This window comes from Onychomys torridus, chromosome 8, assembly GCF_903995425.1.
Source record: "Onychomys torridus chromosome 8, mOncTor1.1, whole genome shotgun sequence".
In the NCBI taxonomy this organism is placed as follows: Eukaryota; Metazoa; Chordata; class Mammalia; order Rodentia; family Cricetidae; genus Onychomys; species Onychomys torridus.
In genome coordinates, this window is record NC_050450.1 from 95,701,433 (window position 1) to 95,715,354 (window position 13,922).

At 49.0% G+C, this 13,922-nt stretch overlaps 1 protein-coding gene across 1 annotated transcript; it reads right to left on the reverse strand.

Annotated features, from left to right (window-relative positions):
• Positions 1 to 735: 735 nt before the first annotated feature.
• On the reverse strand, positions 736 to 13,154 carry Cacng1 (calcium voltage-gated channel auxiliary subunit gamma 1). Its single transcript, XM_036194858.1, has 4 exons — positions 12,920 to 13,154; positions 2,892 to 2,966; positions 1,362 to 1,499; positions 736 to 962 (listed from the first exon to the last, which is right to left on the reverse strand). Exons 1-4 carry the CDS (start codon positions 13,152 to 13,154, stop codon positions 736 to 738), a joined length of 675 nt encoding a protein of 224 aa, XP_036050751.1.
• Positions 13,155 to 13,922: the final 768 nt, after the last annotated feature.

Here is a 13,922-nt window from a genome sequence, read left to right on the forward strand (position 1 = left end):
CAGGCAGTGGTCCCCTACTTTCCTAATGCTGCGACCCTTTAATACAGTTCCTCATGTTGTGGTGACCTCCCTCAACCATAACATTATTTTCGCTGCTACTTCATAACTGTACTTTTGTTTCTGTTATGAATCATGGATGTAAATATCTGATATGCAGGATATTGGATGTGTGACCCCAACAGGGTGGTGCCCACACAGTGAGAACCTGCTGTAGCAGAGCGACACTGCTTCCTATTCTCCAGAGTTTAGGGTACTAGGCCGATAGCCAGGGGTCTCGCAATTGCTATGGGAGGCACAAGAGGAAAAGGGAAGTTTCTGAGATCTTTTATTTCAAACCATAGATTCTACCCAGTTAAAAATGTCTGTTGGGGACGCTGGAAACCAAGGAGGGATGGTCGGGTCATGGAAGAGGGTTTTATATCATGGCAGAGGAGAGTGGGGGGAGGAGCTGGCTGCAGAAGCTGATGAAGTTCAGAACTGGTGAATGAGTACAGGCTGTCCTTGGAAGGTTTCTAAAGATGACCGGACCAGTTTTTCGAAGACAACAGGCATGGTGGGCAAGCCTGAGCTGGGGCAGGCTCAAGAGAGGGCCCTTCAGATGCCTGTCTGCCTGCCTGCTTGCTCTGATCCTGCACAGGTCTGGGTTCATGTCCATGCGCACTGTTGGCAGAGGAACTCAGAGGGAGGGGATCAGGGCAGATGTGAAACTCGGGTCTGGGCTTCATCTCCCCAGAGCTAGTGTTCCGGCTCAGCATCCATGCAGGACTCCCAGGGGTTCTGGGGCATCCGAGGCAGTGAGAAGAGCAGGAGGAACAGCCCACCGAGGAAGAGCAGGGTGAAGGCGGCACAGGCACAGGCAAAGGACCATGAATAGTAGTACTCAATCCAGACGGTATCCTCACTGTCAATCATGCGCTTCACCGATTGCCTCATGACCTCCACGGAGACAATAAGGCAGAGGCCTGGGGACAAAGTCAAGAGTCTCAGTGACTGATGGTATTCCTGCTGCCACCCAAGCCTCCCCCAACCTCTGTTCCCTGCCTTTGACTCAATCCTGAGAGGAAAATGCTTCTAGATGGTTCTAACCAGGAGTCTGCAAAAGTGATCCATGTCTACACTTCCCACCATGCAGTTCCAACATCCTGCAGGAGGTTAGCCAGAGACTGGCCACATTTCCTTCCTTCTTTTGCTAATTGCTCTCTGGGGAGGTTCCTCAGTGTTCCTCCCAAGGGTAGTGCTTTGGGGGAAAAAGCAACAAAGCAGGCTCTCCCCCTCATAGCCTTCAGGGTGAAGCCTGAGCATGGAGTGGGGAGCCCTAGGGAATCCCCTTCTTACCCAGGCACTGCAGGACCCCACTGTACCTGCAAAGGCATAGAACATGGATGCTGGCCTCAGCAGATAATCACGCTTATTCCCAAAGGACAGAAATGCGCAGATGGAGCCCACAATGATGAAGCCGAGGCTGAAGATGGCGATGGCCGCTGCCGAGATGCTATACTCTGCAAAATGAAGGGGGCCTCAGACCCAGAGCCTTCCCAAGCGTTTCATACCATCAGGCGGCTCAGTGAGCTACCACAGCCTGGATTCCCACTTCACACCTGACTAAGGCTGACTCACTTTCTTACTCACTGCAGGTCGGGTGCTATGGAAGAGTGGAATCAGTCGCTATCAGGATGGAGTCACCTGTGTCTTTCCAGGGCACTAAACTGCAAGATTCCCCATGGCAAAGGCCTCAAAAGGAGACAGGACACCCTGTGGCTAGAGACATTCCTACAGCCAAAGCCTTCCTGAGTGACAGGTGGAAGGAGGCACTGAGCTGTAGGTAGTCTGTCTTAGATTGACAAGGGGACTCTGGGAGATTGACAGCATGTGGGTGTTACCTGGCATGTGAGTGTGAGGATGTGTGTGGGTTGCCTAGAATCCATCAGAGTATGTGCCCGTGTCTGCATGTGAGAATTGTGTGTGTGTGTGTGTGTGTGTGTGTGTGTGTGTGTGTGTGTGTGTGTGTATGAAAGAGACACAGAGAGACAGAGAATATCTATTGGCATATGTGGATGCACGTGTGTGTGCCTTGCTCATGAGGCTGTCAGCACATATATATCCACATGTGAGGATCTGTCTGTGTGTGCATACATGTGTGAGTGTTCCTTTCATTTAGGCTCTCAGTGTGTATGCATTCTCCATGCTTGAGGATCTGTTGGTATGTGCATGTATGTGTGATTGTTCCCTTCATTGCATGAGGCTCTGTTGGTATGCACATGCATGCATGCATAGATGCATGCATGAGTGTTCCCTGCAATAAGACTCTCAGTGTGTATGCGTGCCTTGTGCATGAGGATCTGTTGGTGTGTGCGTGTGACTACGTGTGAGGATCTGCTAGCATGTGTGTGAGTGTGTCTGTGTCAGCTCTTGTATACTGTGTGGCCACCTGTTCCCACACACTCCAGACTCTTCCTGCTGCTGAGGTCTCTGAATTCTGCTGATGAAGGGCAAGAATACCATGTTTTCCTCAGCTCAGGGGGCTATTAGTAAGGGTGGGCAGAGCTACCACCGTCCCCACAGAAACTCCACCCACCCACCCACCCTGTGATCCTCTCCAGCACTGGGAGTACCTGCACCATGTTCTTAGTCCTCTGGGCTCTGCTGGATGGAATGTGTTCCTGCTGCAATTTACAGCTGCCAGAAAGTCTTAATCCACTGTCCCTTACACCAACAAATGTACTCTGAGTACCTGGACCCAGAATTGCTTGTGTGTGCCTGGATGTGACAGGGCACCAGCCTACAGCTGCTTTTCATCCTGAGCAGAAGTCAGCACGTTTCTGCCAAGTGACTCCTAGCTCAGCAGCTGTGCCACGGCCACTTTCCACCACCCCTGCCACCCAGGGCCTCACCTTTCTGAGTGGTGAATTCAAAGATCTCTGAGCTCTCTCCTGGGTTGAAGTGTCTGAAGTAGGAACAGTTCTTGTCTGTAAAGGAGGAGACAGTCTGTGAGCTGGTAGAAAGGGCAGGTGTCTCCCCATAGGGCATGCATGGGCTGCTTATCTTCCCCCGTGTTCTGAATCTGGGCCAAACATTTCCCTGGCCTTTAGTACGCCATTCCAGCAGACAAAGGATGGCAAAGGACATTGGGACAGCATCAGGGAGTAAAGGATGATGGATTCTCGGGGCAGACAGCATGCAAGCCCTGAGTCCATTAGGCAGTTGGGATAACTGAGACCCAGGCTCATATTGTTCCTGAAGTAGGGGGCATATATGCTTAGCAAATAACCAGTCAATGATCTTAGCATGTGGATCCTTCTCCTGGGGGCCCAGGGCAATGCCTAGAGGCCAGGGGTTGTGCTAAAACCTCTCAGCTCACAAAAAAGCCTACCACAGCATGGAGTTAATCCAGTGTGAAATGTTAATAGTGGTGATGCTGCGGGACCATGGGTTAAATCAGAAGCAGATCCCTATCCTCCATTCGCAGTAGGCCTGGGGAGCAGCATTTTTCAAAAGATTTCCAGGGGTAGGGAGATGGCTCAGCTGTTACAGTACTTGCCACACAAGCATGAGGATTCCCAGCAGCCATGTAAAAAGCCGGATACAGGGATGTGAGTTTGTGGTCCCAGTGCTGAGGGGCCGAACCCTAGAACTCATTGACCAGCAGTCTAGCCAGTCGGTGAGCTTCCAGTTCAGTAAGAGACTCTGTCTCAAAATACAAGGTGGAGAGCAATTGAGGAAGATACCAGAGCTCAACCTCTGGCCTCCACGTGCACATACATACAGGTGTGTGTGAACCCCACACGTGTGGGGAGAGGCAGGGAGGGAGGGAGGGAGGGAGAGAAAGAGAGAGGGAGGAGAGAGAGAGCTTTCCAGAAGATTCTGGTGCTCATCCAGGTTGGCAGCCCCAGTTCTACAAAGGGCTCTTCAGCATGTTATTTCTGCAGACCCCCAGACAAAACATCCCCTGGCAAGCTGAGCAATGTCAGGAAAGCCATGTGGACAGTTAGACTAGATGTTATGGGCAACAGGAGAGGGGCTTAGTGTAAACACAGTCATGAGGCTCTTAGATATAATTCCACTTGCAGCCTTCTTTAGTCTCCTCCATTAGTCTCTTTCACAACTTGATTGACGCCAAAGTATAGTTGCAGTCCTTATTGAGTACTTTCAACATTCTCTACCCATGAGTTACTGAATTAGGAAGTATAAGAATGGGCTATTTTTATATTATTTCATACTTGTTTGCTTGTTTTTGAGACAGGGTCTCACATAGCCCAGGCTAGCCTTGAACTGACTGTACATCCAAATATAGCCAGTGATACCTGGAACTTCTGATTTGTCTACCTCTACTTCCCATGTGCTGGGGCTCCAAGTCCTTGCCACCACTTCTGGATTATGTGGTGCTGGGCGTGGAGCCCAGGCTTTGTGCATGCTCTCCTAATTGTACTACACCCTCCTCCCTATTTCCTGTTTCTTAAGAAAACCAAATTAGGTTGCTTTTTATTTATGTGAGGTTCTGTCTTGGTGTCTTTTTCTTGTGTCTCCATCTCCCTTAGTATAAAAAGCATCTCCGCTTTGAGTTGCTATGCCATTGAGCATGGACTCACAGCTTCACTTCCAGGCTACCATTGAACGCTCCTTTCCCAAAGACCAGTACCCAGTTTCTTTTAGATATGTGCCTTGGGGTCGCCACCGTCATGGCTTTGAACGGGATGGTTTCCTTCTAGCTGGCTACATCATTTTACTGCTACTTAATCCTGTCCTTCCCCACGCCCCCTAAGTTCAATTGCTGCCTCTCCTGAGGTCAAGGACCAGGACGCCTAGAGCTGGGGTCTGGCCTAGCAGCAGCAAGCTGCCTTTTCCCCAAGCTTCTATATTTAAATCACTTTTCTTTTGAGCCAAGCTACCTGGGGTGTCTGAAGACCAGTGGTGATGTCAGACTCAACACTGCTCTTTTCTCTCCCAGCATCCACAGCTATTTTAAAGCATAATACAACCCTCTTATATTTATGAGATCAGTAGCTGTAGATTCTCTTGAATCACTGCCTCAAAATGGATCACGTTATGTGACACGTCTCCCTGGGTCTCCCTCTGGACAAAGGAACATTTCTGTTTCGTTCTTGAAGGGCCAATTTCGGTCGCCATTGAAAACCCTCCAAGAAGAATCGGCTGAATTCAAGTGCATTTCATGGTCAGCTGCTTTCCCAGCTACTTGCTGCCTGTGAGTTAAGAGCCTCCAGAGGGATGCCTGTGAGGTACAGGCAGCCTGGAGAGTCTGGTGATCATGGATGCTCAACTCTTCTGGGTTGCAGAGGCGACTCTTCTGGGTTGCAGAGGCGATTCTTGCATGGCATGCCGGGGAGTCAGCTGCCACCAAATAAATGCTGGCTTCCACTCAGGGTGGACAGCAATGTGCAGACAGACATTCTGGATATCAGGGCAAAGAAATCTGAGCCCAGGTGCACTGGGATAAGCTGCATGCCTGCAGGGACCAGGCAGGTGTCACTGGGGGGCACTCTTTTCCTTGGGTGGTTTACATAATGTCTCCTTCTCCTCCTCCTCCTCCATGAAATGCTCTCAAATGTGGGTGATGGGGTAGGGGACATTAGGATTACTGGAAGCCCCAGTTTCTCCCCAATATCCTCAACTCTGGACCAGAGGACAGACAGGTTGACCCATCTTATGTCTTGCACTTGACACATGAAGAAGGCCTGTGCCCTTGGCTTTCAACCTGAGAGAAATATATCTGCTCCAGACCCAGAGGGCTGCCCAAGGGAGAACACAAACCTATTCACAGCCCCTGATGGCCTCAAAGATGGAGTAGCCACACCAGACCTCAGCCTCATTCAGCACCAGCCAAGCCAGTGCCTTTAGAGGACAGTGCAAGTTCCTATAGATGGGCACGCCTCACGTGACGTAGTTTTTTACACCTTTGCCCCTTTGATGGATGGTAGTATTTGGAAAACTGAGCATTAAAAAAAGCCTGAAACAGATGATGTACAGCTTGCTGTACAAGCCAAGCATGAGGTCCTGAGCTCCATCCTCAGAACCTTTGGGGTTGGGACAATGGTGGCATTGGTGACCTGCACTTGTGATGACAAACTGGAGAAGCATAGACAAGTGGATCCCCAGGGCTGTCAGACAGACAGCTGAGCTAAATCAGTGAGCTCCAGGCTCAGTGAGAGACCCTGTCTCAAACACTAATGTGGAGAATAATGGAGACACCTCATGTAGACCTTTGTCTTTCATGTGATCTTGCACATACATGTGTGTTTTGTGCACACACACACACCATCTGAAGCAGGCCATAAGTGGGTTACTTAGTTACGGGTAAGGTTGGAGAGGCAAGGGATAGGGACGATCTTGTGTAGGGCACAGATTCTGAGCCCTCCTCTTCTGATGTCATTTCTTGTCTCTAATACCAGGTATAACGAACACCTTTGCATAGATTTGAGGACTCAAGCTCTGCCTTGTTGGCCCCTGTCCCCTTACTGTGCAGACACAGACAGTGATTGAGATCAAGCAGAGATCCCAGGACCAAGAGGATCCAGGACCATGATTAGCATTTCTGAGGTCATTGCCACCTCTTTTGTCTCTGAAACTGGTTTATAATGATTCTAAGATTTCTCTGTCTACAAAACTCAGTGGTATAAAGATATGAACTGGGCTGTCCCTTAAAAATATACACAGCTGGGTGTGGTGGCACATGCCTTTAATCTTGGCACTAGGGAGGCAGAGGCAGGCAGGTCTCTTTGTAGACCAGCCTTGTCTACACAGTGAGTTTCAGGCCAGTCAAGGCTACGTAGTGAAACCCTGTCTCCAAAACAAAACATAAAAACAGTGAGCTCAGCTCAGGCTTGCCTGGGAACTGGGGCAGGGTGGCTGGCTACCATAGTATGGTTCAGTCACCAGCTGTGCAGAATCCAGGGTGGCAATTTCAAAGAACCAGAGTAGCAGGCATACGAAACCTCAAATTGACCTTTACCAGGGCATAGCTCTGAGTTATCACTGAGTTATCACCTGGTAGTGCAGATTTAATATATTTAAAATAACTGGATTGTGTAAATCCCCAGGAACTAGTGGCTTAGAGCTATGGAGAGTCTCGCCTATGATGCTGATATTGCTTTCAGCAAGCTTATAAAGTTGTATGCTCTCCCAATCATCACTGAAGAATTCCTAAGATGAGCTAGGGGTATCCCCAGAGTGCTGTTCTTCCATGGGGAAGTCTAGTTAAAGCTTTAGCCCCCCCACCCAACACAAGTTCATGTGGGTAGAGGAGGGAGCCTCCACGTGAGTTCTGTGGATAAGGCAGCCAGCTTCGGCATGAGTTCTGTGGGTAGGGTAGGGAGCCCTAGAGATCCCCAAGCTCAATGACATCATGCTCTTCTTACACCCACAATCCTTGCATTGAGGAGAGGTGTGTGTGTAGAGAAATGAGATGCCAGAGTTGCCCTAGAGAGGCAGAACCTGAAAGAAACAAGGGCATGAAGTGGTCCTTCTGGGGCTTCCTGGCTGACACATGGTCTCCCCTATAAACTGGGGAAGCCTCTCCTTCCACTCAAGAGGCATTGGGACCAAGCTTAAGTGTTGATTTTGTACAGAGCAGAAATTCTGTGGCTCTCTGTGGACAGTGGAAAACTCACACGAGGCATCCCGTCCTGTCCATTCTCCGAGGATCCTCCAACACACTACGGCAGAATGATACACACCACCTGTATCAGCTCTTGGTCTGGCTGCCTCTGACCATGTCATGTCACATGTGCAGCTCCTTATGGCCTCTTGAGTCACAAGGTTTTAGGAGCCATGTATGAACACTGGAAGTCATGGGATGGTTCTGGAAAGCAAGGAGGCTATAGATTTAAGTCCTGGGTGTTGAACCTCTCCTTGTTAGGGAGTTAGCCTGGGGAAGGCTATGCTCACCTGCAGTGTTCTTCCTTGTCAAATGAAAACAAAACTTCTATGATGCATTATCTAAGAAAGTGGACACAGCAGGCAAATACATAGGGACAAATCCCTGCTCGTTAATCACATAGCCACACTCAAATTATTTCTTCATTTTCCCTATCTGTGACATGGAATGATGATGGGTCTCCTGGAGGTTTTTGTGAGGTTAGATGAGTTGGTATAACTGTGTGTTGCTTAGCAGTGTGGATGGTTCTGAACAAGGCATCATTAGACAATTTTTTTGTTGTGCAAACATTATAGAGTGTACATACACAAACTAGGATGACAGTGACCATCACCAGGATATAACTCCATTAGGCCATTCTTGTACATATGGCCCTCCAATGACCAACATTGATGTGTAGTACACAGCTGCATATGTGTGGCCTACTATTATCTTCAGGCTTCTGTGGTGTCTGGGGGAAGAAAATCATCTGTTTATCTTATTAAGAATCTCATGAGGGTCTGGAGAGGTGGCTCTGTGGTTAAGAGCACTGGCTGCTCTTCCAATGGACCCAGGTTCAATTCCCAGCGCCCACATGGCAGCTCACAACTGTCTGTAACTCCAAGATATGACACACTCACACAGACATACATGCAGGTAAAACCCCGATACACACAAAATAATAATAATAAAAGGAGTCTTGTGCATGTGATAAGTGGTTGTGCTGGTCAGTTTTTCCCAACTTGATGCAAGCTAGGGTCACCTGGAAGGGGGGATCTTGACTGAGAAATTGCTTCCATCAGATGGGCCTGTGCACATTTCTGTGGGGGCATCTTCTTTCAAAATATCTATTTTATGTGTATGGATGTGTGCACGAGTATAATATATATGTGTACTATGTGCATGCAATGCCAGAAGAGGTCAGGAGAGAACATCAGAGCCTCTGGCACTGTAGTTGGAGACACTTGTGAGCCACCATGTGAATGTTGGAAAGCAAACTTGGGTCTTCTGCAAGAGCAGTAAGTGCTCTTAACCACCGAACCATCTCTCTGGCTCCAGGAGAATTTCCTTGATTAGTGTTGGATGTGGCAGGGTTACTGCGAGTGGTACCGCCCTGGGCCTGTGGTCTTGGGTTGCATGAGAAAGCAAGCTGAGCGAGCCAGTGAGCAACATTCCCTTCTTCCGTGGCCTCTGATCAGTGCCTGCTTGAGTACTGCTGCCTTGAGTTCCTGCCCTGGCTTCCCTCCATGAAAGACTGTAACCAGAAGCTGAAATAACCCTTTCCTCCCGAGTTGTTTTTGGTCAATGTTTTATCATAGCAACAGAGAAGCAGCCTGAGACAGTTCCGAATCTTAATTCCATTTTCTGTTGCTATGATAATTGTGTTCCAGGTTTAGAGTAGGGAATCTGAAAAAGCAGGAATTTGAAACAGCTGGTCACATGCATAGTCAAGAAAAGAGAGCAGTAAAGCAATGTATCTTTCATAGGCATGCTACATACCAACATAGCAGGTACGGATTTCTTCAAGTTTATACTACCTAGAATTCATTGAATTTCATGGATTTGTATATTCATGGTTTTCATCCAGTGTGGGGAGCTTTTAGCCATTTTCCTTCCCAAATCGTTTTTCTCCCTCTGTCTCTCTGCTTTTCCAGAGACTCCCATGATGGATATGATGGTGTCCCACACGTATCCAAGCCATTGTCCTTTTCCTCCTGCCTGGAGAATCTCAAGGGACATTTTGTAAAAGTTCATAGAATTTCTCATTTACCTGCTCAGACCAGCCTTTGAGTTCCTCTGGTGAACTTTCCACTTTAATTATTACCCTTTTCAGAAGGATTTCTATTTGAAGTTTTAAAACTAATTTCTGCCTCTTGATTGGTATCTATTTCACGAGGCATCCTCCTCTTCTTTCATTATTTTTAGAATATATTCAAAACCACTGATAGTCTTTATCTAGCTGGGGCTGGTGAGATGGCTTAGCAGGTCCTGGCCAGCAACCTGATGACCTGAGTGTGGTCTCCAGAACCCATGTGGTGGAAGGAGAGAACCGACTCCCTCAAGTCATCCTCTAACACGCCTCCAGAAACAAACAAACAAATAAATACAATAAAGTCTTTGTCCACATGTAGACATCCCAAAGGCCCATTCTAGCTACTCTAGTTTCTGCTTCTCCTCTTCATATCTTACCCATGTCATCTTAGTTCTCTGCATCACTGGTTTTCTGTTTGGTTTCTGTCTGCTTGCTTTTGAGACAGGGTCTCACTATGCAGCCTTGACTGCTTTGAAACTCCTTATGAAGATCAGGCTGGCTGCAAAGATGCAGGTATCCACCTGCCTCTGTATCCCCAGTGTGGGCTCAAAGGTGTACACCACCACACCCTTGTTAATGGCTTGTATTTTTAAACATACACACAATGTGGCAACTTGGGAAGCCTGGTTCTCCTTTGTGAGGCTTGTTCCTGTTGCTGTGTTTGAGCTAACATTGTGACATCTATATTCTTGAGCATGAAGCCTCTATTAGTTCTATTAGTGTGACCATCAGTTAACAGAGATGTCCTAACATGCATGGACCGATTCCTTCCCCAGTCACAGCTTTGCAATTGAGGACAAATGATAAAAAATAAAACTCAGATAATGAGAGGAGAGGAACTCTGCAAGAGGTCCAACCCTGTTCTGTCTCCTCTAGTGTCAGCCAGACAGTTCTGGGTTTGGCTTTGTTTTACCGAGGTAGTCCTTTTAGGGACACAGCAGAAGGCAGGAAATCAAAGCCCCCTAAAACTCACTGCTTCCATGGTCGGTGGGGTGCACACCTTTAGTCCCAGCTCTCAAGAAGGGAAGGCAGGCATATCTCTGTGAGTTTGAGGCCAACCTGGTCTCCAGAACAAGTTCCAGGACAACCAGGGCTACACAGAGAAACCCTATTTTGAAAAAAAATCAACTAACAACAAAAAAAAAAATTCACTTTTTCTCCCAAGTCTCTTGCTTTTCTTGAATAAAGGCTTACCAGGTTGCTGTAAGATTTAGGTTAATTTTTGGAGTTCTGAAAGTAAAGAATCTTCCCCACTTCCCAGCATTCTCATTGCTGTCAGCAAGGGAGAAGACCCAGTGGGGGAGGGGTTGTGGGGGAGGGGCTATTTCTTCCTCAGTCTTTTTTTTTTCCCCTGGTATCACCCAAAGTTAATATATGCAAAGCTCTTATAGCACAGAGCCCTACATGGGCATGCTGTTATTACAGTTGATAAATGGGAGCTCTCTGTATGAACTCTCTTTCAGAAAAGACAGGTGCTCCTAGGGAGTACAGAGAAGGAGATGGGGAAAGAATGCAGGGACAGGCTTTGGGAGACAACTGGGGAAGGTTAGGTTCAGTGTCGCAAGTGTGGGCCGCATGATTCACAGCTGATGAGGGCGAGAAGGCAGACAAACAGTCTCTGCTTAGGCTCCAGGCCAAGCCTTGCCTGTTGGTCCCCTGAGGCTGGTGTTCTCGTCAGCCCCTCTCTTTCTGCGTAGACATGGCTCATCTGCTCTGACTTTAAAAGGCATAGGCTCTAAGGACAGGTGGACAGTGCCATAACATCCCTCCTCACGTATGATCCCTGGAGAAGCTGCCTCACCCTTCTCTGCCCTGCCCTGCCCAGGGATTTGGCTGGATGATGCATCTGTTTACAAGTGTGCAGAGTGGCCAAGGGGTGTGGGCATCTGGCTATGTGATAGCCTTCAAGCACATGCTCATGCCCATCAAAGCCCTCCGCCCTGATTCTGTGTTTCCAAGATAGCTGAGTGGTTACAAATCTCTGGTTCCCCCGCAGTGATGAGTGATGCCTGGATTTCCTGAAGCAAGTGCCAAGGAAGAGGAGGGGGAAGCAAGGGAGGGCAGGCTCTTTGCTCCACATGCAGACTGCTGGGTCTTTGAGACCCAGGATTGACTGCTCCAATGGCAAGGGTCAGGCAGGATGTGGAAGGAATCATTCTGAACATCAGGGTGGGAGCCACACATGCTGTGGTCCACTGAGGCCTGGAGACATTGTGAGCTTTAGAAGTGACCCTTCTGTTCTGTACAGGCAATGTTGAGGCTGAGATGGGCCTTGTCCTCTCTGACTAGTCCTTCACAGGGCTAAGGGTGTAGCTCGGGTGGTAGAGTCCTTGCCTGGCATTCACAAGGCTCTGGGTTCCATCCCCAGCATGGCATAAACTGACTAGCTAGCTAGCTAGCTCAAGACTGTCTCAATAAGAAAAAGTCCTTTAAGAGGGCAATGGGTAATAGCGGCTACAGCCTGGGCCTCTCTTCTCCCTGGCATGCTCTTTCCCACCACACATCCTTTGCTTGCCCTAAATCTCAGGGGGCTCTACACTGACTGGATAGAAACACATTACACAAATACCTGAGGAACGTGCTTGCAAGGTATAGGTAGAGAATGGAAGAATACCGTCCCATCCTTACAGAAGGAAACACTGAGGATCTGAGTGATGTGAACTAAGGGAGCACACAGGATAGGACCACAGGTCCCAACATGGCATCCACAGCACATCTGCTTCATAGCCATGTGGCAGCCCACTCTACTGCCCTGACCGCTAAGTCCCTGATGCTTGATTTCACGCCCTGCCATCACCAACTTGAAGTTCTCAGTATTTAAGAACAACGAACCTGGTGTTCCCTTTTTGCAGGGCCTGATAATGTAGGTGGTAGTCTTGTTCATACCTTCACCTAAAGGCTGAGGAAGGAGCCAGACTGCCCCATAGGTTCCTCTAGCCTGAGATCTTAGTGTCAGCAGCTTGTCTGTGCAGGGAGAGAATGGAGCTGAGATGCCACTGAGTATCACCCCAGAGGATCTGCTGCTGGGGCCAGAAGTTTTGGGCACCAGCAGTTTGGGGAATCTCTTCACTCTAGCAACCTGCACTGGATGAAGAACCCAGGCCTCGGAAGCTGGAGCTGGAGACAAACACCGTCACTTTCCACCTTGGCTCTGCCTGTCAACACTACCCGCAGGTAACTTCTCTTGGGGTCTTGGAAGGACAAGAAATGCAAAGAGGTAGAGAGAATGGGTACCTTACCCCCTGAGAGCGTGACGTGTTCACAATTCCTGTCTTCTTTGCCATGCACAGCAACGCGCGTGGTGCAGATCCTCCAGAGGCCGAAGTGGGCTGCCTCGCAAGTTTCATTACGGTGCTCCAGGTGTGGGCTCAGCAAGGCCCAGTGGTCAGTGGCCACAGCCACCATGGCCAGCATTCCCCCGACCAGGATGAAGAAGAGGGTCACACGAACCTTCAGTGTTTTGGTCTGTGACATGGTGGTCGCTGAGGTGTGGGTGCTCTGGGCAGGGGACAGCAGTGTCTCCCAGGGGTAAATGACAGCCGGCTAGGTGGTGGCTATGGAGCTGGGAGTGAAAGCTAAGTTTAGTGTGCCTGGCTGAGCCAGAGTGGGCTGGCCTTGGGACTGAGAGACGCTGGCCAGTTGGAGCAGCTGCCGAGACGTGTCCTGGGCCTGAGGGAGGCTTCTATTAATGCTTGTCTCTAGGCACGTCACTGAGGATGCCTTCTGCTCAGGTTTCAGGGCTTTTCTCCCATCTGGGGGCTAGAAATACCCCCCCAGGGTGAAGGAGAGAGAAAGCTCTAGACAGTGGCTTGAGAGGTCTGTGGAGTAGATGTGTGTGTGTGTGTGTGTGTGTGTGTGTGTGTGTGTGTGTGTGTGCTGATATATTGTGTCCCCCAATATACTGTGTCTCCCAATACAATTGCCTAGAGATCAGAGGAAAAAGCCAGCTACTATATAGAAGTCACACAATGGTAGCACACGCCTTTAATCCTATCACTTGGCAGGCAGGGATCTGTCTGGATCTCTGTGAGTTCAAGGCCACACTAGGGAACACAGCCAGGCATGGTGACACACACCTTTAATCTCAGCACCAACCATAGAGGTCTGGAGGTCTGTCCAGACAGACAGGAAGTGACAGCTGGTCAGGAAGAGGAAGTGATGTAGCTGGGCTGAGAGAACAAATGAGAGAACAGAACAGAAAGGCATAGGTGTGGGTAGACAGGAAGTAGCTCACTTTGGAAG